General features: G+C 38.7%; 1 protein-coding gene and 1 long non-coding RNA gene across 4 annotated transcripts in view; one reads left to right on the top strand and one right to left on the bottom strand.

Moving 5' to 3' along the window:
* CAPN11 (calpain 11) overlaps positions 1-25040 on the bottom strand; it is a 50931-nt gene that overhangs the window by 4945 nt on the left and 20946 nt on the right. Inside the window, exons 4-18 of the mRNA XM_081941557.1 lie at positions 14645-14763; positions 14317-14450; positions 13586-13754; positions 11525-11608; positions 11355-11440; positions 9959-10033; positions 7393-7553; positions 6200-6369; positions 5517-5528; positions 4876-5087; positions 4558-4597; positions 2740-2805; positions 1354-1411; positions 1156-1220; positions 6-74 (exon numbers count right to left, since the gene is read on the bottom strand). Of these exons, the coding sequence (XP_081797683.1) occupies positions 6-74; positions 1156-1220; positions 1354-1411; positions 2740-2805; positions 4558-4597; positions 4876-5087; positions 5517-5528; positions 6200-6369; positions 7393-7553; positions 9959-10033; positions 11355-11440; positions 11525-11608; positions 13586-13754; positions 14317-14450; positions 14645-14763 (1520 nt within the window). The remainder of the gene's footprint in view (positions 1-5; positions 75-1155; positions 1221-1353; positions 1412-2739; positions 2806-4557; positions 4598-4875; positions 5088-5516; positions 5529-6199; positions 6370-7392; positions 7554-9958; positions 10034-11354; positions 11441-11524; positions 11609-13585; positions 13755-14316; positions 14451-14644; positions 14764-25040) is intronic.
* LOC309386325 lies at positions 32-25040 on the top strand. Of its 3 annotated transcripts, none has more exons than XR_014174396.1 (5): positions 37-111; positions 1124-1271; positions 21295-21440; positions 22851-22913; positions 23794-25040. It is a non-coding gene; the product is annotated as an uncharacterized lncRNA (long non-coding RNA). The 3 variants fall into 3 exon arrangements; XR_014174397.1 differs by having other exon boundaries at positions 22564-22913; XR_014174395.1 differs by lacking the exon at positions 1124-1271 and having other exon boundaries at positions 32-111.

The following is a 25040-nucleotide window of genomic DNA, read 5'->3' as shown; positions in this document are numbered from 1 at the left end:
CTTACCAGCCAGTTCCTGATTTTGTTCCACAAAATCTGAAATTCTACAAGACCCAGACGAGCACTGCCGTCTTTCTGAAGAGCAAAATAGTCAAGGAGAGAACTTCAAAAGGTAAAAAAGAATGGCCTATAATCTGAAAGTCTGGGGAAATATTGGTAAGTTGATGGGAAAATAGTGCTCCACCTCTTTATGATGCCCAGAACATGCATACAAAACCCATAAATAATGTTGGCAGGATTCTGGCCTTTCCATGTTCACCCAATAAACACACAAAATTACCTTAGAATGCAATTGATTATACAGTATAGCTATAGCAATAGCACTTAAACTTATATACCACTTCATATCCTCTCTAAGAGTCAGCCTATTGCCCCCAACAATCTGGGTCCTCGTTTTACCCACCTCGGAAGGATGGAAGGCCTGAGTCAACTTTGAGCCTGGTAAGATTTGAACTGTTAACTGCAGTGAGCAAGTTAAAGTCTAGACTTATTATTTCAATAGGCTCTTCTCAAACCAGGGGGAAAATAAAATAGCAGCAACCAGTTACTGGTAAGAAAAATGTGATGCCTAGCTAAAGCTTGTTTACAAAGCTTCTTGGCAATCGCTGTTGTCAATGAAGGGTCTTGAGTCAACATAATGTCAAGTAGTTTCATCTCATAGCTTAATTCCATTTATTTGTTCAGAATTTTTTCTCCCCAGTGATCAACTCTAGCTTCCTTATGCTATATCAGTGCTCCTATGGAAGAAAAAAATCTGAACAAGATAACAGAAGTAAAGATAAGGTTTTTTTTTTTCAAATGAGATCTGCAATTAATTTCCAACTTTAACTCTCCATCCATAACATTTGTAAAGCCTTACTACTGGTGCGAGAATGAATACTTTTATGAACAGAGTATCAAGACAATATATAAAGCATTAACAATCTCTAATCATAAACCATCTTAACATATTTCTGGACCACTTATCAGCCTAGACAAACTCTACACAGGGACAAAATAAGCTGTATACTAGCTTAAATAGATCTGGATAATTTGCAATTCAAAATAACGTAGAAGCCCAGGTATTTCTTAACATGGGTAAGCTATATAGAATATATTTTGCTTGTCTGTTTTATTATGACCAGGAAATCCCTCTCATTTATAACAGAGAGGATACATCCATTAGATTGACCATGTTGCGACAAGAGTCCATGCTGAATCCATCAGTCTTCAGATCTTTGTCTAGACAAAAGAAGAAAAAGAGCCACAGTTATAGAGGAAGCTATTTCTAAGGTAAGACTTGGAATGCATATATGAAAAGGAAGACGTAACAATCTCACTCCCTACAATCCTAGATTGACTAAACAGTACTTACGTCTAGCAATGACTCTATTCAAAATAGTTCTGAGTTCAAAAACACTGATTTCCATGTCCTGGAATAATGGAGAACAGAGAATTAATTGCTTATAATAGTTCAAAGGTTTTAAAAATCCCATTTTCTTCTGAAAGCAGATTACTGATAATTTCTCACATATTGACACTACCTAGGGCAGTCTACAAATAAGTGTCAAGGGGTGGCTGTAACACCACTGAGGATGGTCGTAACATTGGATATAGTCATGGGAATTCTGACCGTACACTTGCAGCCCATATAGTTTATTCCAATAACAACCACTTTAAAAAATTATCATGATAATGCATTTTTAACAAATATTTGTTTTACTTTCCCAAGCTTTTGATGATACAGACGTGCTTTTAAGTCTCACTTTATTCCCACAATATCCTATGAACCAAATTAAGCTCAGAGAAGATTTACCTTGAAGGCAGTTATATCAAAGAGGTCTTTGATTTAAATGTACAGAGAGTCCATGACTTATGACCACAATTGACCCCAACATTTTGGCTGTTCAGTGAGACATATATTAAGTGAGTTTTGCCCCATTTTACAACCTATCTTGTCACAGATGTTAAGTGAATCATTGCAGATGATAAATTAAGTAATACAGGTGTTAAGTGAATCATTGCAGAAGGTAAGATTGTAATCTGGCTGTTAAATGAATTTCTCCCCATGGATTTTGCTTATCAGAAGGCTGCAAAAGGTGATCACATGACCTTGGGACACAACAATGGCCATAAATATGAACCAGTTGCCAAGCAACAGAATTTTGATCACATGATCAGGGGAATGCTGCAAAAAGGTCGTACCTGTGAAAAATGGCCATAAGTCACTTTTTTCAGTGCCATTATAACTTTTAACAGTCACTAAAGAATACTAGATAGATATAACAGATTAACAGAGTTGGAAAGGACCTTATAGATCATCTAGTCCAACCCCTCTGCTCAAGCAGGAGACCCTACACCATTTCTGACAGACGGCAGTCCACTCTCCCCTTCAAAGCCTCCAGTGATGAAGCTCCCACAACCTCTGAAGGCAAGCTGTTCCATTGGTTGATTGTTCTGTCAGAAAGTTCCTCCTTATTTCTAGGTTGAATTTCTCCTTGGTCAGTTTCCATCCATTATTCCTTGTTTGGCCTTTGGGTGCTTTGGAAAATAGATTGACCCACTCCTTATGACAGAAACTGTTGTAAGTTGAGGACTACCTGTATTGCTTCTTCTACTAAATTGGCTTAAATAGCAATGGGCTTAAAGCCTCCTCAATATTATGTAGTCGCAGCAACTAGCTGCTATTCTCCATACTCCTCACTCTATAATACAACTGAAGGCGAAAGAATTCATAGGAAAGCTAAGGCATAATACTTACCTCTCCTGCAAGCTGCTGGAACATATTCCTGAAATTTTCATCTATATCATCCTCAGATATTTCTTCCTGAAGAAACCAAAAATGGGACCTGATTAAGCCATCCACGTACTCCTCTTGGGCACGAGCCCATTAGATGTAATGTGTAGGAGGCACAAAGAGTAACCTGCCTCATCTATATGCTCCTTACTTCCCAAATGCTGGCTATGATCCCATGATTAATTCAAGTCCCTCAAATGTGTTAGAGAGCAGTTTGATCTAGTGGTTAAGGCTCCAGGCTTAAAACCAGGCGCCAGTGAGTTCTAGTCCTGCCTTAGACATGAAAGTCGGCTGGGTGATTTGGGGCCAGTTCACATAATCAGATTCAGGCAACGTTAATTAATTACTTCCTATTGCAACCACTGGATCAACACTCAGTTGATTTAAGAAAAGGAGATCCTGACTTGCGGAGAAATGCTAGGAAGAAAAAAAAAAGTCAGGAAATCCAGAGAGCCAAGGGGAGGGAAGTTCCACCAACAGCAGAGCTACAGCAATTCTGAATTCTCTTTGATGCAAGGGAAATTCTGGGCTTGGATGAGACAGTGAGATTCATCACGCTCAATCCTTTCTTTGCTTACACCTAATGGAGGAAATCTTGCCAAATTAAAGCTATAAGTTTCTACGCTACTAGATGTAGCTCAAGAGATTCTAAGGCAGTGATGGCTAACCTTTTTGGGCACAGTGCTGAAAGCGCATACGAGCGCACCCCCCATAATGCAATGCACGCGCGAACCCCATGTGAGCCCCATCCCCCGCATATGCGCATGTGATCCACATCATGCATGCGAGCACGAGACCCCCCCCATGCACCCCGCCCCCATGCATGTGCGGCAGAGACCTGAAAACAAGCTGGCTGATGGGAGGTGAGCGCGCATGCATGACAGACCGGAGGTGATGGCTCGTGTGCCTGCAGAGAGGGCTCTGTGTGCCACGTGTGGCGCGCATGCCATAGGTTCGCCATCACGTATCTAGGGTGTGGTTGACTTGAACCTCTCCTTCTCATCCTCCCCCTCGCCCCCTTTGGGACTGTGGAGTCTCTTCATCCAGATCTCTCTCTGGGAAAGCTCTGTGTTGTCAAAATACTCTCTCTTTGCTCCTGCAGGTCTACATTCCATCACACAAATTGGTACTTTAAAGCTTCTTTTTTCCCCTTTCAATGAAAAGGAATAAAATTAGGACAAAGGGCTTATTTGGTCAAGGTTGGATCCACACGAACGCTGGATAGGGGAGGGGGGATTATATGGCTGCTGCGGGCAATTAAGCAATGCTTGAATACTTCTATGTTAAATAATACTTGGATAAAACAATGTTTAGACTATTCTTGGAATCTTCTAGAAATGTGTACTATATATAAACTTAAACTGAGGATATGTTCTATCCTGCCAGAATTGAAACCAACTTAGAACCTTCTTACACCCATTACCTGGATCATCTTGTTTCCATTCTTTCTTATTTTTCCTTTTACCTTTTACCCAAGCCTATTTTAACTTGAAGCGAGCCTTCGGTTTTTTAAAAAAAAAGGTAAATCAAGTAGGGAAACATGTGACTTGGAAGCAAGTGATACCAAGTTTGTTTTACACCACTTGCCAATCTTATGGCTTTAAAAAAAAACCCTCTACAGAAGAGCTCTTTCTCAATCTGTTGTTCCTGAGAAGTGGGTTGAATCTCAATGCCATGATGCAAGAAGGTTATGAGAACTCAAGTCCAACCGTTTGACAGACACTGCATTGAAGAAGGCAAGAACAATGAAAGAAATAACTCCCCCTGGTAGTTCAACTTCACCTCATCTGGTAGATCTGCGGAGATCTCATCATCAAGCACCCTAAAAAAAAAAAAAGAATACTTAGAGACACCAATGCTCTTGTAAAAATGAGAAGACATGGGAAACGTTTTATTCCTACTGCCTTCTATTCTATTCAGAGATGGATGGAACTGAGTTCTGATGTGTTACTGTGTGCCCAGTGGCTTATTTTTCCTCCAAGGAAACTCTTAATATCCCAGAAGATTTTCAGACAGAAGGCACAAAGCCTAAAGGTTACTTATAGGTCTCTGGAAAAAAAACACCTAATATTAGAGGAAGGTCATAAAGCATGGACTCACTCTGTATCTGACTGTTTCTCTGTGAAGACACGCAGGATGAAGTCTGCTTCTTTGTTAGGCTCGAAGGTAGAGGGAACGATGATGTATTCACCAGGTGGAAGGCGAATGTGATTGCTGACTTCTCGCAAGTTGATGAAGGTTTCTGAACGTGCTTGAGATTGGTTCCTCAGAAAAAAGTCCTTCTTCAGATGAATGCTTTGACAGCCCTGGGCCTGGGAGAGAAGCAGTTCAGGTATTCTGTACAGCTGTTCAACCATCAAGGTACCAACCAATATATGCGTGTGTGTATAACCACACTCACACACAACTCAAAAGCATAAAGCAGAAGATACAAGTCAAAACACTTTTTCTTGAAATAAAGAAAGGTACATACACACCCAATTAATATATTTTTTACAGAGGCAGGCTTCTGTGCCCCCTTTAATAACAACGGGCTCTTTTAAGTTTGAGAAGATATACAGCATTGAGTATCTTAATACACCGTAGCCATCAAAGTAATGGTGGCAAATTATGATGGTTTCAAGTAAGAGGAAAGCACCCTCATGAGAGACGGCTATCTGCATCTCAACCTATTTCAGTCAGCCATTTTCCACCTCCACAAACAATTCAAAAAAAATGGATTGGTAGAGCTCAAGGCATACCTCTTCAGGAACCTATGGGGAGAAGTGGGGAGAGAGAAAGAGAGAAAGGGAGAAAGATTAGGAACAAATTTCTGTAAGCTGTGCTGCGGGATAGGAAAACTAGAAAACAATACAATAATAATACAATACAATAGTAGAGTTGGAAGGGACCTTGGAGGCCTTCTAGTCCAACCCCCTGCCTAGGCAGGAAACCCTATACTGTTTCAGACAAATGGCTATCCAACATCTTCTTAAAGACTTCCAGTGTTGGGGCATTCACAACTTCTGGTGGCAAGCTGTTCCACTGATTAATTGTTCTAACTGTCAGGAAATTTCTCCTCAGTTCTAAGTTGCTTCTCTCCTTGATTAGTTTCCACCCATTGCTTCTTGTTCTGTCCTCAGGTGCCTTGAGAATAGTTTGACTCCCTCTTCTTTGTGGCAACCCCTGAGATATTGGAACAATGCTATCATGTCTCCCCTAGTCCTTCTTTCTCTTAAGCTAGACATACCCAGTTCCTGCAACCGTTCTTCATATGTTTTAGTCTCCAGTCCCCTAATCGTCTTTGTTGCTCTTCTCTGCACTCTTTCTAGAGTCTCCACATCTTTTTTACATCGTGGCGACCAGAACTGAATGCAGTATTCCAAGTGTGGCCTTACCAAGGCATTATAAAGTGGTATTAACACTTCAAATGATCTGGTGTTACCTCATAGACGGCAAAGCCAATGGTGTGCATGTCTCCTCCAGCGTGGCGCTCTTTTCTTCGATGTTTTTGCATCAGAGCCACTAAGAAGCTGCATGCTACTTCATCATCATCTGGATCATCATCTTCTTCTAAAAGCTTGATTTTGAATTGTGGATTAATCCAGAATGTAGCTGCAAGACAAAGGGACAGGTGTAGCGAATCTCAGTACCAAATTTAGGTAGCATCACTTGAAATGAGCAAGATCCAGGTCAAGGAATAAAGATCAATGCACGAAAAGAGAGCTGACTTTCAGACTTCTACCCTCTCAATAGGGTCAAGATCGTCCTCTTTTTAATCTAATTGCACGTGATGTAATCCTCGAATTACGAATATAATGGAGCCTGCCAATTACATTTGTAACCTGAGGATTTGTTGGAATGAATCATGTCAAACAAACGTGACCACTCCCTGCCACGCTAGGTGACTTGCCTTGTGAAGATCTAACAAGCTGTCTCCTCTCTAGCGGTTTGGCCTGCTTGCAGTCTCAATGCGAAAAGGGTCTGCAAGCTGCTGAGACTTTGGAGAGCAAAATCGCATTGCTTCAAGCCTATTGGTTTGCCAATGTTTTTCGTGCCGAGATTAGAAGCTTCTGGGGGCCGCGATCTCATTCAAGCCCCCAGAAGCTTCCAGTCTTGGCATGAAAAGTGTTCACAAGCTGACGAGACTTGAAAAAATGCGATTCTGCTACTCCAAGTCTTATCGGCATGCAAACGCTCTTTGGCCGGATCTGGTGCAGGCCTTGGTTCATCGAGAATAGAGGCCTAAATATCTTTCATGATCTTGCACTACCTTTAAGCTTCTGTTCTGCATGAATGCACTGAAGCAAGCAAAGGAACGGACAGCTCACTCGATCGTCACAAGGAAAGTGAGTCTCCACAAGCCCAGTTCCTGTGGAGACCTGGCCCCAGGGAGTGGGGGTAGGAATAGGCAGGGCAAATGTCACAGTGCTTCTGTGGTTATTCGTGTGAACGATTGCCATGGTCCTGCAACATTCGTAACTTTAGCATTGTGTCATAAGTACTTGAGGAGTTATGTTGTAACTTCAAACGGTGGTAAGTGAACTGTTGTAACTCAAGGATTATATGTAGCCTGTAGTAATCCATCAAGTATGAGACAGAGAAGACAGAAGAGTAAGTAGAGAAAATCTCTATTACCTGGATGGTTTCTGCAGCCTCCAGCTGTACTGCCCCGTCGCCAGGTTCCCTCAAATAATGTAGTGTGCCATTTCTTTGTATCCTCCACTGTCAGAGCATCTGGGGTGAGATTACAGATCTCAAGTCTAGAAAACTCACGCAGAAAATCTCGAAAAGCCATCCTGAAGGAGCAGAAGACATAGTAAGAACAATATCAAAAGCAGGTATGATGGTCTCGGTGCTACTTTGCAGCAGAAGAAAATAATAATAATCAGTACAGCTATTCTAAAACTGTAATAATAGTCCTGCTGGACCAGGACAAAGCCATCTTAGTCCCTCATTTGCTTTTTCACACTAGCTAACCAGGTTCCTCCTGGGTGCTTACAAGCAGGAAGTAGAAACATAACTTCTTTCAAAATTATTCCCTTGCAATAGGTTATAGGAAGCTTACTACAAGATACTTGCATGTGAAGCAGCGTTTCTTCTATCCGTTTTAAATTTCCTTCCCTGCAGGCACCTGGTTTCATTAAAAAAACTATTCCCTGCTTATATTTTCCAAGCCATGTGTGATTTTATAGAGTTTAATCAAGTTGCCTTTATTCCAAACTAAAGAATTTGAAGCATTCTAGTCTGTCTTTATAATGTATCCAAGTATCCTTATTGCTTAAGCTGCTCTTACATACATTTTCCAGCTCTATTGTATTTTTTTCAAATACAGTGATCAGAATGTATTCCAAATCAGATAGAGCATAGATTTGTATACTGTTGACTGTTTCATTTTTAATTGCTTTTCTAATACAGCATGGAAAGACTGGAGAAAATTATGAAATAGAAACACTTGTAAATAAGTAGATAAAAATGCCAAATTCAGCCTAAATATCTGGCTGACACTGCAGCCAACCATAATGACAGCAAATGAGTTTTGTGAAGGAAAATCAGACTACAAAAGTAAACACTGCATCATCAGCTTTTTAATGTTCAGAGCATCTTCAGACATGTGGATGGAGGCACTTCTGTTCTTGTTGTACATGTATTGGTCCAGTTTTTGGATGATACTAAACTGTTCAGGTGATAAATATCAAAATTTATTGTGAAAAGCTCCAAGACCATCTTTTTAAATAGGTTGAATTATCCACCATATAATAAATACAGTTCAGTGTAAGTGAAGTGCACTTTGGAGAAATTAAAAAAAAAACACCGATGAGAACCGAGCTACCTGCAGGGAAAGTATCGCAAGAACAGAATGAATAAACAACAGCTGTGAAAATTGAATTTCTCTTATCTCCTGTTGTCTTCACCTACACTGCCACATCCACTATCCAGATGTGTTTTATCTTTTTTATCAACAGTCATAAAAACTGGGATGTTAGATGCAGATGCTTTTCTGTGTGACTTCTAAAGCCTCAGAGTACTTTAATTTCTTCATTTTCTATTGCTACTTACTCCTCTTATTTTTAGGCACGATTATCCAATCAGGAAGTGAGGAGTTGAATGCTTTATTGTATTGTATCAATACAAGCTATGTTCAAGTTGGTCTTCCTTCTCTTGCAGTTTTCTAAAATCATCTTGTAAATTAGATCTTTTGTTCCTCTGCCTTTTGAACAGTTTCTTTTCTGCTCAATGGGAAAGAGCTTGTTTTCAATAGATGCTGTTGCTACCATACCAGTCAGCAATTTGAAAGTTATCAGTAAGCAGGTAATTGGCTTCTTAAGTAGGTTTGTCAGATGTTAACCAATCAGATGTTTCAATCTAAAATCATTCAGTTTTGCTTCACCTGGAACTGACCAATTCTACATTTTCCCTTTTCTTTTCACTACCATATCTAGTATTATTACGTTGTTTTGGGGGTTGTTGTTTTTTGCTTCATTGGGGCAGTCTCTTTATTGATGGATTGGTAAAAACATTTCAGATTGACTGAAATTGGCAATTCTGCTTATAATGTGCAATTCCAACTTTGTGTCTACTGATCTTGGCTATAGTTGTTATTTGTTATTTTACTATTTTCTTATGCTTCCTTGTTTCTATGTGGTACTTCTTGATCAGGTATTCTTTGGGCTTCTTATTCTTCAACTTTTCTTCTTTCATCCATTCTAGTTTGCTAGCATCTGATTTGGCTTGCTGATTTCATTTTTAATTTTGGTGCATTGATTGGTATTTTTTTCTTTGACGATTTTGCATCCTGGGGGTTCAGCTGTAACTGCAACTGTGCTGTACGTCAGCTGCTTTGCTTCTTGTAATCAGCTGTGCTTATATTTGATATTGCACTATTGACATCTTTAATATTTGTGCTAGGTGTTTCTTTTGGAACATGTTTCAATGCAGGCAACCTTGTTCTGTTGCTTTGACACTGTTTTCTGTGCTCAGTTATTCTTTATTTCAATTCTTTTTTAGTTAGAAAAAAACTAAAGGCTGAAAACAGTTCAATAGCTATGCTGGCTTCCTCCACTGTATTAATGGATTTAATATAAAGATATTTTAAGAAGCAATTATTCAGTCTTGACTTCTGCTGTACATATTGCCAAAGTTTTAGGAACATTTAAGATACATGTGTAGCACACAGAATTGGCCCCTAGATTTTGGAACTTACCAGAATTCACCATCTTCCATCTTCAATTGCAATTCATCCTTCGCGTCAGGATCTACTTCATTCCATTCAGAAGAGCTAAGTAGCAGCAAAAAAGGCAATTATGCTATTATACTGCTCCTCTGCTTTCAATTTTAGCTGTGAACATTACTACTAAAGAATAGCAAATGGCTAGTTTAAAGAGTTGGAAGCTCAGTGATATATGCTGTAGTATATATTTTGTAAGAAAAAAAAGTCACAGTCAATTCTGGGCATTTTCAAATGAAATTGAAAAATATTCTTGCCCAAAGAGTCAATGTCATTCAAGACTCTCCTTTCTGAAAATGCCTTTAAAATGTACAGTCACACATACAAACTGCTTGCATCAGAGCCCATTGGACTGGAAATAACATAACAGGACCAAGTCACTCTCATGACTTGTTTGTTAAGAGAACATTTACAAAATCTGCAGATGACACAAAACTAGGATAGCTGATTAATACTCTAGATGTAGAAGATCCCAAAGCATCCAGACAAGTTGAAGCAGGGAGCTGAAATCAATACAATTATATTTAACTGAAAAAAAATTAAAAATTCTACTTCTAGGTAGAAAAAAATATTCATCTAGGACAAAGATCTGGTTTGGCAATAGTACATGTGAAAGAGATTTTTCTGTATTTATTGTCTGTAAATTAAATGTGAGCCAGCAGTGTGGTGCAAGTACTAAATAGGCAAGTGCTATCTTGGGGGAATGGTGCATTAACAGAACCCAGATCATAGCAAGTAATTGTTTCAATCTACCCAAATCGGATCCCATTTGGTATACAGTGTCCAATTCTGGTCACCATAACTTCAAAAAGGACAGTTGGAGGGCTACTAGGATGGTGAATGGTCTGAGAAACAAGTCGTATGTGGAACTGTTAAAGGAAATGGGTAGGTTTAGCTAACATAAACTGAAGAGAGGTATGACAGAGGTCTTCATATATGTGTGGGGTTATCACATAGGAACAGACTCACTCGTTATTGTTAGGACCGTCCTGCCAGAGGGTTGCTCCCAGTTCGGCCGAGATCGGGGAACGTAGTAGCGGTGGTGGGAGGCTCCACCCACCCACCCAGACGCTTCTGCACATGTGCAGAAGCGTTGCACGCACGGATAAGTGTGCCCAAATCGGTAGTAAAAAATTTGGCAACCCACCACTGCGTCCTGCCATCACCAAAAGTTAAAATATCAAGGAACAAGGCTAGTTATCAGGAAGCATTTCTTGATTATACAAGCTGTCAGTCAGCTGCCAAATGAAGTGGTGTGTTCTTTACTATGAACTTTCAAACATGGGCATTTGTCAAAGTGGATCCTGCACAGAGCAGGAGTTGAACTTGATGTGTCTAAAGTACATTCTAACTCTATAGTTCTATGATTCACCTATCACTCCATGCGCCAGTCCACTCGACTTGACCCCAGGGATTCCTTATGCGAATTAGCTCTTCTTGACGGCCACGATACTCCACCTGTCAAATTTGAGACATTAGACTCTGTACATAAGTAATTAAATCCTTGATCTGATATTTGTAATTCCACAAAGAGAAACTTACTCCTTTAAATCCTGTGACTGAGTAGGCGTGACCCTTCACCAGTTTCTTAAAGGTAACTGCTTCCATGTCAAATGCACTTGTAATCTGAGAAAAAGGATAAACCACACTGCATAATAATTTTGGTGTTCTGATCCCTCCATCTAGAATCAGATGGCATGAAATTAAAGCCACAGAACCAGCAGGAGCAATACAACTTCTCGATCGGAGAGACAACAGTCTGTACAAGAAAAATTTACTCCCAAGATGGGCCAAGATTCCAAAGTGATGCAGTTATTTAAGTAATGGCTGACTTTAGAATAGACTTTTGTAGCTGGGCATAGGGAATGGCTTTGAAGGATGAGGAAGAATTGCTACTGGATAAGTGGGGTTTGAGCCCAGACCAAGAAATAACAATGCAAAATCTCATGCTCCTCCCTAGTTCACAAAAAGATAAAAATGAAGGAGGGATAACATATCCAGGCTGTAATATTGTAGCTGTTACTATTAAAGTCATCCTGGCCTGTGCAGCAGCATTGGTTTCTCAGTTTCTCAGCTTTGTTCCGCTGCCATCATTCATAATTCATGTGTATTCAATGTTGGGTTGTTGCAGAAACGTCTTCCAGCTTTGTACTGTAATCCAGGTGAATTCCCAACATTACTTGAGCCCAACCAATTTATCCTAATTCCTAGAGCCAGGCCTTGAAATAGACCATGCAATTCCATCTCCTTCACCATTTAACCATCTGTCTGTCTAACTGGAGGCAATAGTGTTTATGTAGATTGGTTAATGTTTAATTCAGAGTTTGAGTTTTGGGAAACAATATTAAGAGTAGCGAAACAGACTTTTGCTTCATTACTGGTGCTGAGTTTAGCCCTCTGGATTTGCTCTAGCAAGTGCTTCAAGTTCTTTTAACTTTATATTATATCATGGCTAGAACGTTATATTCTTTCCCCCAGTTATGCTCCATAACCTTCAGAGAATATCAATACATCATCTTTTACAGTGGGTTATACAAGCTATTAAATATACTAGTAGCAACCCACAGTTTAAAATCTTTTAAAATATTTTATTATATTGAAATGACAGTGTGTATTCAGTGAATCGGTCTAGTGTAGTGGTTAAGGCACTAGGCTAGAAACCGGGAGACTGTGAATTCTAGTTCTGATGTAAGCACAAAGCCAGCTGTATGATCTTGAGTCAGTCATTCTTTCTCAGCCATAGGAAGCAGCCAATGGCAAACTAATTCTGAAAAACCACAAAAACTGCAGGGACTTGTCTGGGCCGTTAAAATGAGTCCACATTGACTCAAAGGCAGACATGAATGTATGCACAAACACAGAAGTGAGCATTCACTTGCAAGTCTGCTGGTGCATTCAGAAGAATACAGATGAAGTTAATAGCAAAATAACCAAATGTTCCATAACATATTTGGAAATGTTTCCTTGGCCTATCCTGTATTTTTTCCTTTCACAACAAAGTTGAATAAGAAAAAAGAAAAAAATAATCAAGTCAGATATACAGATAACCATACTGTGGACAATATCTCTTTTGCTTAGACTTACTCCATGTGTATTTGTGTGTAAATTCTGACTTTACTTTTTACCAACTTCATATTGGTAAACTTTTAAATAGGTCCCAAACTTTGCGGTGTGCCAATAAATCAAATGAGAGTAAACCCAGGATCCAAGCTTGGCAAGCATCCCAGAATATGATTAATCAATTATGGTCTCATTTCCTGTATATTATACATATTGTCTTGTTTTTCATGTTTGAAAGTCATATTCTTTTCTTACTTAAAGAAATAAAAGCTAAACACTTGGAATGGACAATGAATTTGAGTTTACACTTATATGACAGCCTCAACCAGTTTCAAGGAGAAGGAGCTCTTTAATATAACATTTGTTCTGCCCCATAACATAGGCTCATTCGACTGTTCTGATAAACCTACACTTATGAAACCCGATATTCTGCTTACTTCTGGCCTCCTAATGGGTGTCTAAAAATAAGAACCAAATAAAGGAAGACTTTTAAAATTCCCAAACTCAAGTGTTTCATGAACCTTCTCAGGAATCATTTCTTACATCAATGGAACAGCCAAGCAGAGATCCTCTCTCAAGGGCTTTGCAAATGATTTTGGATAAATTGCGAGGTGGTTTCTTGAGGTCATACATTTCTGCCACACCACCTGTGAAATCTTCGAAGCCTTCGGTGGTGCTACCCCCGGACAGGGCTTCATAAGAGCCATTCAACCTGTGTAGCAAACAAAACTCAGAATTAGAAGGATGCCTACAAACCTTGTCAGCAGTCTCCACCTATTTCAGGGTTGTCAAACTGAAGGCCCGGGGGGGCAGATCTGACCAGCAGGGTGCTTAGATCTGGCCTGCCGGGCCACCCTGGAAACAGCAAAGGACTGGCCCAGGGTGCCTCTGCAGTGAAAATGGAGCTCAAGAGGGCCCAGGGCCCTCCCGAGCTCCATTTTCACTGGCAGAGGTTTGCAGGAGGCCATTGCAGCCGAAAACGGAGCTCGGGAGGCTGTTTTTGTGGCAGAGTGCTTGGGCCACCACAGGCGCCCCTGACACGAGTGATGTCGAGTTGTCCATGCCCACCCTCACCATGCCCATTCCACCACCCCCGAGATTAAACACAACCCTGATATGGCCCTCAATGAAATTGAGTCTGACACCCCTGACTTATATAGAAGGTGGGAACTATAATAGCAGAGAAACAAATCCAAACCAGAGTTTGTTTGAGAAAGCATTTCTCCACCTCCTACTTTAGGTCACTTAATGACCTAAACAACAGCAACACTTACTTGGCATAAGCTTTTTCCAGCAGAGCACTCCAAAACTCTTGACACTCGGCTGAGTGCACAAACACGAGTTCTTCATCCTTGGTTGGTAATCTGTCATCTATTACCACATCTACCCATTCGCCAAATTGCCATATCTGAGGAATAAAAAAGAAGAAGAACGGAATAATGAATTTATAGCCAGGCTTGGTTTGTTCAAAGTAAAAAAAAAGTTAGGTTGGAGTAAAACAAGGTGCTTTTTCTGAATTGCATTTCTTTTGTTCTGTAACACACATGTCAGTGAGCAAGGTCTCATTGTAAATCACTTCCTGTAGAAAAATGCATGCCTTACCTGGAAGTGGAAAATACCCGCATAGTCCTCCTGGAAGCTCTGTCCGTGGGGTACAACCCGATGTAAGAGTTCCTCATTGAGAGTCAGGGAACCAATGGCAGCCAATAACCAACAGTCACCTTAAGAGAAAGGAAACAGAAGTTACTTCAAATCTGTCTCCAATGTCTGATCACTATTTCACTTCTCTAGAGTTTAAAAGTCAGTATCTTCAATGGCTCAGTGGCTAAGATGCTGAGCTTGTCGATCAGAAAGGTTGGCAGTTCTAATCCCTAGTGCCGCATGACGGAGTGAGTTCCCATTACTTGTCCCACCTTTTGCCAACCTAGCAGTTCAAAAGCCCATAAAAATGCAAGTAGAAAAATAGGAAACCACCTTTGGTGGGAAGGTAACAGTGTTCCGTGCGCCTTCGGAGTTTAATCATGATGGCCACATGACCACGGAGACATCTTCGGACAGCGCTGGCTCTTTGGCTTTGAAACAGAGATGAGCACTGCCCCCTAGAGTCAGGAATGACTAGCACATATGTGTGAGGGGAATCTTTATCTTTCATGTTCATCATTGCAATTATAGATACTCCTTAGAACAGTGTTTTTCAACCTTTTTTGGGCAAAGGCACACTTGTTTCATGAAAAAAATCACGAGGCACACTACCATTAGAAAATGTTAAAAAATTTAACTCTGTGCCTATATTGACTATATATAAAGTCTATATATACAAAACGAGGGGGGGGGGCGGCGGCCAGGGACAGTTACCTGGGCGTGTGGGGGGTGGTGCGGTTTGCCTGGCGCTGGGCTCACCTGCTTATTGGTTGCCCAGCTCCGGCAGGGGCTCTGGGCCGCTTGACCGCCGCTGGCTCCCTCCACCGCCACGGAGCAGCACCGCCCCCAGCCCCCGCGGGGCGCTCCAGCCCACAGCGAAGGCGTCCTCAGGCGCGGTCGCGGGCCTGCCTCGGCTTACCGGAGCTCCGTCCGCAGCAGCCCCCGCGGTGGTGGCAGCCCAGCCTCCGGATCCCGCCTCCCGTCGTCAGCCCCGCAAGCCTCTTGCCCGGGCGAGAAGGCGGAGGCGCTTGGCCGCGGTCCCTCCCTGCCCCTCCTGCCGCCCTGCCGCCCCCCTCTCCCCGCTGCTGCTGGATCGCTCCCCTGTGCCAAGACGGCCAGGCAGGCTGGGGGGGGGGGGAGGCCGCGGCATGCTGGGATTCGTAGTTTCCCCGGTGGCTTCCCTCTTCCCTCTTCCCTTCAAGATTCAAGATTTTCCCATGGCACACCAGGCAACATCTCGCGGCACACTAGTGTGCCGCGGAACAGTGGTTGAAAAACACGGCCTTAGAATATAATATTTTTCTCACTTATGATATCTATAGATCATTAAAAATGAGTAGATTCATTCTGAAAACTTTAATCAATTTTAGTAAAATCTGTAGAAACAACAGACTGGAAAGATTTACAAAAAAGATAAAAGCAGTAAAAAGAATTTTTGTTGCTGAGTTAGTGATAAAAACAAAGGAAGAGAAGGAGCCACTGCTTGGATAAGATAAGATAGTAAGAGGTGATGCTCTTTAACTCTTATAGTGCTTGATCTATTGCCCCAAAGGGAATGATATTAAAATAGATCTAAGCATATAAACTGACATAAGAGGAGGTAAGGATGAGGCAAGATAAGATAAATCAAGATATATTTCTTAGTATACAGTATGTTTGGTGCAAATGGATAACTTACCACCAATGGACAGCAATGCTATGTATTATTGAAATAAAAGAATTTTGTCTTGTGCCTAATAGACTTTTTGCATAAAATGGAAAAATACACTTATGATTTGTGGTTTTGATAATTAGAAAAAAAAAACCTGGATAACAGAAAAGAGTGAGCTTTCTTTTGTAATCATAGAGTGAAATATTTTTTTAAAAAATTGTACTTATAATTTCTACAAAGAAAATTGGAAACTTCTTTTATTCTTTTCTTAATATTTCCGCACTTTCTTCTTTTTTCTTCTTTTTTCTTAGTTTGTGTTAGTTTTTATGTAAAACATTATATATAGAGATCTATACTAGTCTCCCTTTATTTATATATATATATATATATATATATATATATATATATATATATATATATATATATAAATAACATTATATATATAGATCTATACTAGTCTCTATTTATTTATCAGCACAAATACAACATTATATATATATATATATATATATATATATATATATATATATATATATATATATATATATATATATATAAATAAATATATGTTGTAATTGTACTGATAAATAAATAAAGGGAGACTAGGATAGATCTATTTCGAGCTAATTAGCTCTCATCAGCTAGCCATACCCTTACTGGGATTAGAACCCGGGCTGTATATATCTTAGGCAGGAGTCTTAACCACTAAGCCACGGGTTCTCTTCCTTATCAGTTGAGCCAGGGAAATAGGTATGTATTTGTGTTACAACCCCTGGTATGACTACAGTAAAAATAAAAATATGGTTTTCTGCCTGCATGGTCTTCTGTGATAAGCCGAAGGACAGAAAGAGGGAGTAGTGACCTTCCTCCCATATTTAGTCATACCAGGGGTTGTAACACAAATACATATATCTATATATATATATATATATATATATATATATATATATATATATATATATATATATATATATATATATATATATATATATATATATATATATATATATATATATATATATATATATATATATATATATATATATATATATATATATATATATATATATATATATATATATATATATATATATATATATATATATATATATATATATATATATATATATATATATATATATATATATATATATATATATATATATATATATATATATATATATATATATATATATATATATATATATATATATATATATATATATATATATATATATATATATATATATATATATATATATATATATATATATATATATATATATATATATATATATATATATATATATATATATATATATATATGCGATGCAAATGGCCAGGTTCAAATCACTTTACTTCACACACATTATGTGAAGAACTAATTATCTGGAGAAGACTCTAATGCTGGGAAAGGAAAGGAAAGGAAAGGAAAGGAAAGGAAAGGAAAGGAAAGGAAGAGCAGAAATGTGGAAGTACAGTTACAGTGCAGTTGGGACATAGATGAAAGGCCTGAAAGATTAGTGACAGAATATTATGGAGAAAATCTAGCAATGCAGTCACTAAAAGTCAATACTGACTTCAGGGCACATAATCAGATTTCTTTGTCTGCTCTCTGTTATTGTAGCATCCTAGTTTATGTACTGTAATTTGAAGAATTTTCTGTTTGAGAGGAGGAGCCAATTTCGTGACCAGACGACGTGCAATCTCAATGCTCTGAGATCGCCGTTGATACTTTTGCTGCTGGGTAGTACAAACGGACCTAAACCGTCCCCAGAGACAGTGAACCGGAAGAATATGTCTTGCTGATCTCAGGGACATCGCAAAGGCCCTGATCAATCCAAGAGAAGATAAGAGACTGTTTTGCTACTGGAAAGATACAGGTTGATAGATGGAAGAGTATAATTTAAAACTAGTTAAACTTAGTGAGATTTAGTGACAATAGATATAGTTAAATAAATAATTGATAATAATGTTCTACATCTACATCTACATGGAGGGAAGTATGCAGTGGAGTACCCCAAGGCTCTGTTTTAGGCCCAGTACTCTTCAACATCTTCATCAATGATTTGGATGAGGGAATAAATGGGGAACTCATCAAATTTGCAGATGATACCAAGCTGGCAGGAATAGCCAACACTCCAGAAGATAGGCTTAAGATACAGAAGGATCTTGACAAACTTGAACATTGGGCACTATCTAATAAAATGAAATTCAATGGTGAAAAGAGTAAGGTTCTACATTTAGGCAACAAAAACGGAATGCACAGGTACAGTATAGGTGACACCTTACTCAGTAGTAGTAACTGTGAAAGGGATCTTGGAGTCCTAGTGGACAACCATTTAAATATGAGCCAGCAGTGTGCAGCAGCTGCCAAAAAAGCCAACACAGTTCTAGGCTGCATCAACAGAGGGATAGAATCAAGATCACGTGAAGTGTTAATACCACTTTATAATGCCTTGGTAAGGCCACACTTGGAATACTGCATTCAGTTCTGGTCGCCACGATGTAAAAAAGACGTGGAGACTCTAGAAAGAGTGCAGAGAAGAGCAACAAAGATGATTAGAGGACTGGAGACTAAAACATATGAAGAACGGTTGCAGGAACTGGGTATGTTTAGCTTAAGAGAAAGAAGGACTAGGGGAGACATGATAGCATTATTCCAATATCTCAGAGGTTGCCACAAAGAAGAGGGAGTCAAACTATTCTCCAAAGCACCTGAGGGTAGAACAAGAAGCAATGGGTGGAAACTAATCAAGGAGAGAAGCAACTTAGAACTGAGGAGAAATTTCCTGACAGTGAGAACAATTAATCAGTGGAACAGCTTGCCTCCAGAAGTTGTGAATGCCCCAACACTGGAAGTCTTTAAGAAGATGTTGGATAGCTATTTGTCTGAAACGGTATAGGGTTTCCTGCCTAGGCAGGGGGTTGGACTAGAAGACCTCCAAGGTCCCTTCCAACTCTACTATTGTATTGTATTGTATTGTATGTATACAATGTGTAGTGTTATGATAAGTAATAATTGGATATGAATATTGAATGGTACCCATGAAAGGAAGATTAGAAATCCTTTTGGATTATATATTAAGGTTAATAAAAAAGAACTAAGTTAGATACAGTTAAGTCTTGATTATCAGGGGAAAATGTTATGATGTAGGATATAGTTAAATAAAGGAGGGATAAGGATAACAATGTATATACAGGTATGGGTACAACATAAGGAAACTGGATGTAAATTGTAAACAGTGATTTGGAAAGAAGGATTAGAAAACTTTGTTATTAAATATTATGGATGTTTAGCCAGAATAGGATATAAGGATTCAGTGTTATTGGAGGATTTTAGAAATAGTAAATGAAATGCCAGTATGTGGTTATGTATTAAGTCTTGGTATATTTTATGATGAAGGACATTTAAACAATTATAGTCAAATGAAAATGGAGGTGTGATGATGGTAACATGTATAAATATCTGAGTTAAAATACTTGAGTTAATATGAATTATGTTTGTTGACTGTGGAAGAGATGCACGAAAACCTTTTTGTAACCAACTGATACACTTTCTACAGTATGTAAAGAAGGATATGTTTATTTTGAAAATAAAAAATAAAAAAAATATTTTAAAAAAATCTGTTTCTGTTTTGGCAACTTTATGAATGCGTCCTATCTAGATTTCTTGGTAATAGTATATAAGTGCTTTGCTATCGCTTTCTTCCTGTTTGTTTTTTCAACTTTTCAGTCCAGCGTGTAACACATTAATGCAGGAAAATAGTGCTAAGGCAATATTTCACTTGGCTGATATTTAAACATGCAGAACGTTCTAAAACTAGATTTCTTTTCTTTTAAGTGGATTTGTTCATGGTGATGCTTAATGAACATTTTAAAACCACAATTTCAGTTCAATTAATTTTTATCTGGCCTGAAAGAAGCACACTCGCTTAGTGAGGATTTTTCAGACATATCCTGCAGTCTGAAAAAAAATGGCTGGGCAATGAGCTTTATCAATAAACCACGAGTAAATTGCCATTAAGGTAAAAGAGCCTTTTTTACGATGTCTGAGAGAAATGGGAAGAGGAGTACGTGCTGGTTCCTTCCAGGCTGCAGATAAGACTTGGATATTGCTGGTTGCTTGAAGGACATACTGTATTTTTCGGAGTATAAGATGCACTGGAGTATAAGACGTACCAAGGTTTTGAAGAGGCAAATTTTTTAAAAAAGTTTTAGCACTCTGCAGACCTCCCCAAAACGGCCCGTTTTTCATGAAAACGGGCATGGTTTTTTTTAATGGCATGAATAGCCTTTAGGAGGCTTGTAGAGTGCACCTGGGGGCTGGGGGGGGGGCAAAATTGAACAAACATTGGCCTGTTTTTTGCTCATTTGGTGAAGGGGGCAGGGTTTCAGGAGGCAAAAAAAATGCTGTATTCAGTGTATAAGAGGCACCCAGATTTTCAGCCTCTTTTTTGAGAGAAAAAGGTGCGTCTTATACTCTGAAAAATACGGTACCTCCTTTCTCTATTTCTATCATAAAACAGCATGCCGAGATGAAACACTACAGCTACTGATCAGCAAATGGAAATATAAAAGCTACCAGAAGCTGCTACTTGGCCAGGGATTCTACTCCATTAAGAACTTAGAGGAGCTGTATCTCCATTCACAATTGTCAGATTGATAGGTTGTGCTGAGTAGCAGTTGTTTTCATTGTTCACTAATGCAAAAGCTATCTTACAGGATCAGTTTCTCCATCCACAATAGTCACATTTATAAATTGCTTTATACCTCTGTTGTTTTAATTACTTCTTCTTTTCATTATTTAGTGATGTAGAACTCATTTGTTGTTTGATGGAATAAATGATTTAGGAAAGACGGCTAGTATGAGAAAGACTGAAGGAAAGAATGCCATAAGTTCAAAATGTATGTAAGAGATTTCAGACAACCCGACTGTATCTATTTTGGGATCCTGCAGGTCCCCATCTATCAAGTGAACAGGACCAAAACTTTCCATGTTGGAAGAAGAATAAGAAAAACCACACTGAGGTAAATAATTAAGTGTCATCAAGTCAATATTGACTCTTAGTGACCACATAGTTATTCTCGGGAAAAGCAAATAAGGTGAGATAAACGTACAATTAAAAGTGATTACAGCTGATGTGTATTTTTCTCCCCCGTTTTAACCTCACAATAACCCTGTGAGAGAGTGGCAACCTGAATGTCAATGAATCAATGTCATGGCCAAGTCAGGATTTGAAGTTTGACTTCTCCAGAGCTGCTGCAACACTCTTAATCACCACACCATATAAACTCTCAAGCAAGATATAAATATTTCCCAACACAGCACAGTGCTAATCAGCTCATTCCTTCCCCCCATTGCAATTTATGTTTTAAATATTACTGCAACAACATACTAAAGTACCTAGTGATGCCAAGAGGAAAAACCACATGAAGGTTGTGTGAGTGAGAGGGAGAACCACCTGGGAACTCCTCATTTTTTAAAATTTCCCATATTGTATATGGGTCTATACTCTGAAAAGTTCTTCAGAAGGTTCAGTCCCTGCAGCTTTTTTTCAGAGTTGCAATAATGGGGAGAACACATTTCCTTTCCCAACTATCAAAGGAACAAAGGCCTTGTCTTATCTAGCAGAGAAAAGTGGATGCTATGACAGATTGAGAAGAAGGTACACATAACCCTGCATTGTGCCATGGTCGCCACGGTAACTCCAATGCCACGGCTCACTTTGTTGACTTACTTCCTTGGCATTCTTGGAAAAAACATCTGTTGAGGTAAAGGCCAGTCCAATCAGGTGACAGGACAGTAATCAGCCTATTCTTGGAGAACAGCGGGGTAATGGCTACCCTGAGAGTCATGCACTAGTTAACCTCATACAGTAAAAAGGATGGGTGTAGCCAACAGCTCTCTGAGGCTGGGCTGGAAACATATGTTAAGTGTTCACTAATTCCCAAATTTCCATCTTTTACTCTGTCCTCCATTGTTCTGCCTCCAAACTGATGGGAGTCTGGGTGAGGCACAACAATATCAAAAATATGCATTAAAAACATAGATAAATGACAGAAATAGACTTTAGCACATCAAATATGTCATTCATTGGTTAATTTTTATTGGCTAGTTTCTGTGTCAAAAAGATCAAAATCCATCTTGGGAACCAAGATGCAGAAACATTCCAAGTATTACATTTCCTTACTTCTACTCTAAAGTGATTCTTTCTCTATCATCCAGAATCATTTTAGGGCATGCCACACTCAAGAAGGGAAGGCAGATTCCTTGGATCCAAGAAGAACTTACTGGATTCAGCATCAGTTTTGTGAGCTCTCCATTTCAGCTGCAGCTTAAGTTATCATAAAAAAGAGACTCAGAATTTTTTCTAACCCCTTCAACTGGATGTAGTTACTCTATACTTGACTGTGGAAAAACAGGTTGTTCTTAACTATTGCTTAGGAAAAGATAACACCAAGCTGTGGTTTATAATTCTAGATCATTTTTCTAATTGTTTTTTCTACTTTCAGACATACCAGGAACCCAAATTATTTACAAGTAGCAGAAGAGGAATGGGAATTTGCGAATTCCAGGTTCATATATATCATTATAAATACTGTTTACCATAATGTCTGAAACAGAACTGATATTCCTTCTATAGTCAGCTATTCTTTTCATAGCAAAGTATTCCCTTCAAGCTGTCTTGTTTAGGAAGAGGGGGGAAATTAACATTTTCTATCACACAGCACCTTAAAAGGCAGCCTGTTCAAGAGAGTGAACTCACCAAGTGAATGAATAGGGAAAGCTAGTTTGCCTTAAAGAGTTTAAGAGGAATCTCTGTTTGTTCCTCTAAATCAACAGTTTTTACTTGGCTAATCTATAAGCCTGTGAGATGGGAAGGAAAAAGCATTTCCATAGGTGGTATTGTAAGAAAAAATGAAGATGGATTTACAGGAGTCTGCAACGATAATCTGCAATGTTTGTAATAAATTTGTCCTTCTGCCTGAAACTAATCTTGGATATTTTTGTAACAAATGCAAGAACTGGAGCAGAGAATGGGTACAATTCGGTTGATGAGAAAGGACAAGGAAAATCTATTTAAAAATCTATGATTGACACACAATTTGTTTTCATTTGCCATGGGGGTTCTATCTTGCTATGCTCCAGGAAAGGACACTTTGGATCTATGAGATACTTCAGAAAGACATTTTTGGAAATCACATGTCACAATTCCTTCCCATCCTCTTCAATTTATCAAAAAATGACTATACTGATTCCCATTTATCCATCGTGATTCGTAATATGACTGGAGTGTCAAGAAATATTGACAAATGCACAAAAAAAATAATGCTCTACCAGATGGTATTTTTACTTCAATGCACTTCCAATCCTTGTTGATAATTAAATGCTGATCTAAACTGAACATTTGTTTTGGAAAAAAATGTTTACAATACCGAATTCCTTTTTTCACAGATACAGAACTTTCAGATCTAATGAATCTACAGAGTTAAAGCAGCCAAGAGATACTGATCTGCCTTGAAGAATAATACACATAATGCAGAGGCTCTTAATGGCACTCTCACTACAGAAATGAGTATTCTGAAATCTCCAGCTTAATAAAACTAATCTGCTTAATTTTGAATTTTGCAGCTCTAAGAGCTGCTGCATTTTTAAATACAGTATATTGGATACAGATTCAGAAGTCAGAGCAGGATTAAGCTTTTTAATTCTTCCGCTTGGTTTGCTCTGTAGCCTACAAAACTATGTCGATACTCCCGTCCCATAATTCAACTCCTAATTTGTAAGGTGAAATTGGTTATTTGAAAGACTAAGTCTTAAAGCTCATACAAACTTTGTAATATAACTTGATGTGAACAGTTTAAAAGCTTCCTTGGCATCTTTTGGGGTTTTAATAGTGCAAAGCATAGAAAATGCATTGCACTAAAAATGTACCACTTTACTTGCTAATATAATAAAGCCCTTTATTGTCCACATCAATGGTTTCAAGATGCTTGAGAGTTTTGAATGGTTCTCCTACATACACGCAAACATACATGCAAAGACTATTTCTTTCATCTGAATAAATATTCTGTGAGTAACCCATTTTATATCAATGTCAGATTTCTGTTATCTTTACAATTTCTTTACAGAAATTATGTTGAAAACAGAAAGAGCATTGTGAAGGACCCTTGCTTTCTGAGGAGGCATGAAAAGACCTCCTTTCTATAGAAATGACTGGAATCAATGTGATCAAAACACACAATCTTCTCCATGTTTATATCCTATGTAAGTGGAGGACATTGTATTTGCTCCCAATTTTCTCAAATAATTGCTCCCTTTCTCCTTCTCCATATTAATGTAGATTCAGTACACAAGAGAAAAGGCTCTGCGTTATTGAGCTGAAAAAATGCAAAACCATCTTAATTATTCCGTGATGGAAAGTTGGACATCACATTCTGTCTATGAATAACCAAAAAGCCCTACCAGATTGCTGCCACTTATATGGGACTAAATCGACCAAAAATTTAGCAGCAGTGAAAACTTAGGAATGTTCAATTTACTGGTCTAAGTTTACTAAAAAAAAACACTCTCAAAAACCCAATGACTACACAAGGTTTTAATCTGAAGATAATTAATGAAACTATTAAATCACCGCAGCATCTCTGACTAATGCTTCTGTAGCGATCAGTTTACCACTTGTTATGTAAGTAACTATACAA

The sequence above is a fragment of the Natrix helvetica genome (assembly GCF_964273705.1).
Source record: "Natrix helvetica genome assembly, chromosome: 2".
Taxonomy (NCBI): Eukaryota; Metazoa; Chordata; class Lepidosauria; order Squamata; family Natricidae; genus Natrix; species Natrix helvetica.
The sequence above is the reverse complement of the archived record's forward strand: the minus strand, read 5'-3'. Positions and strand labels throughout refer to the sequence as shown.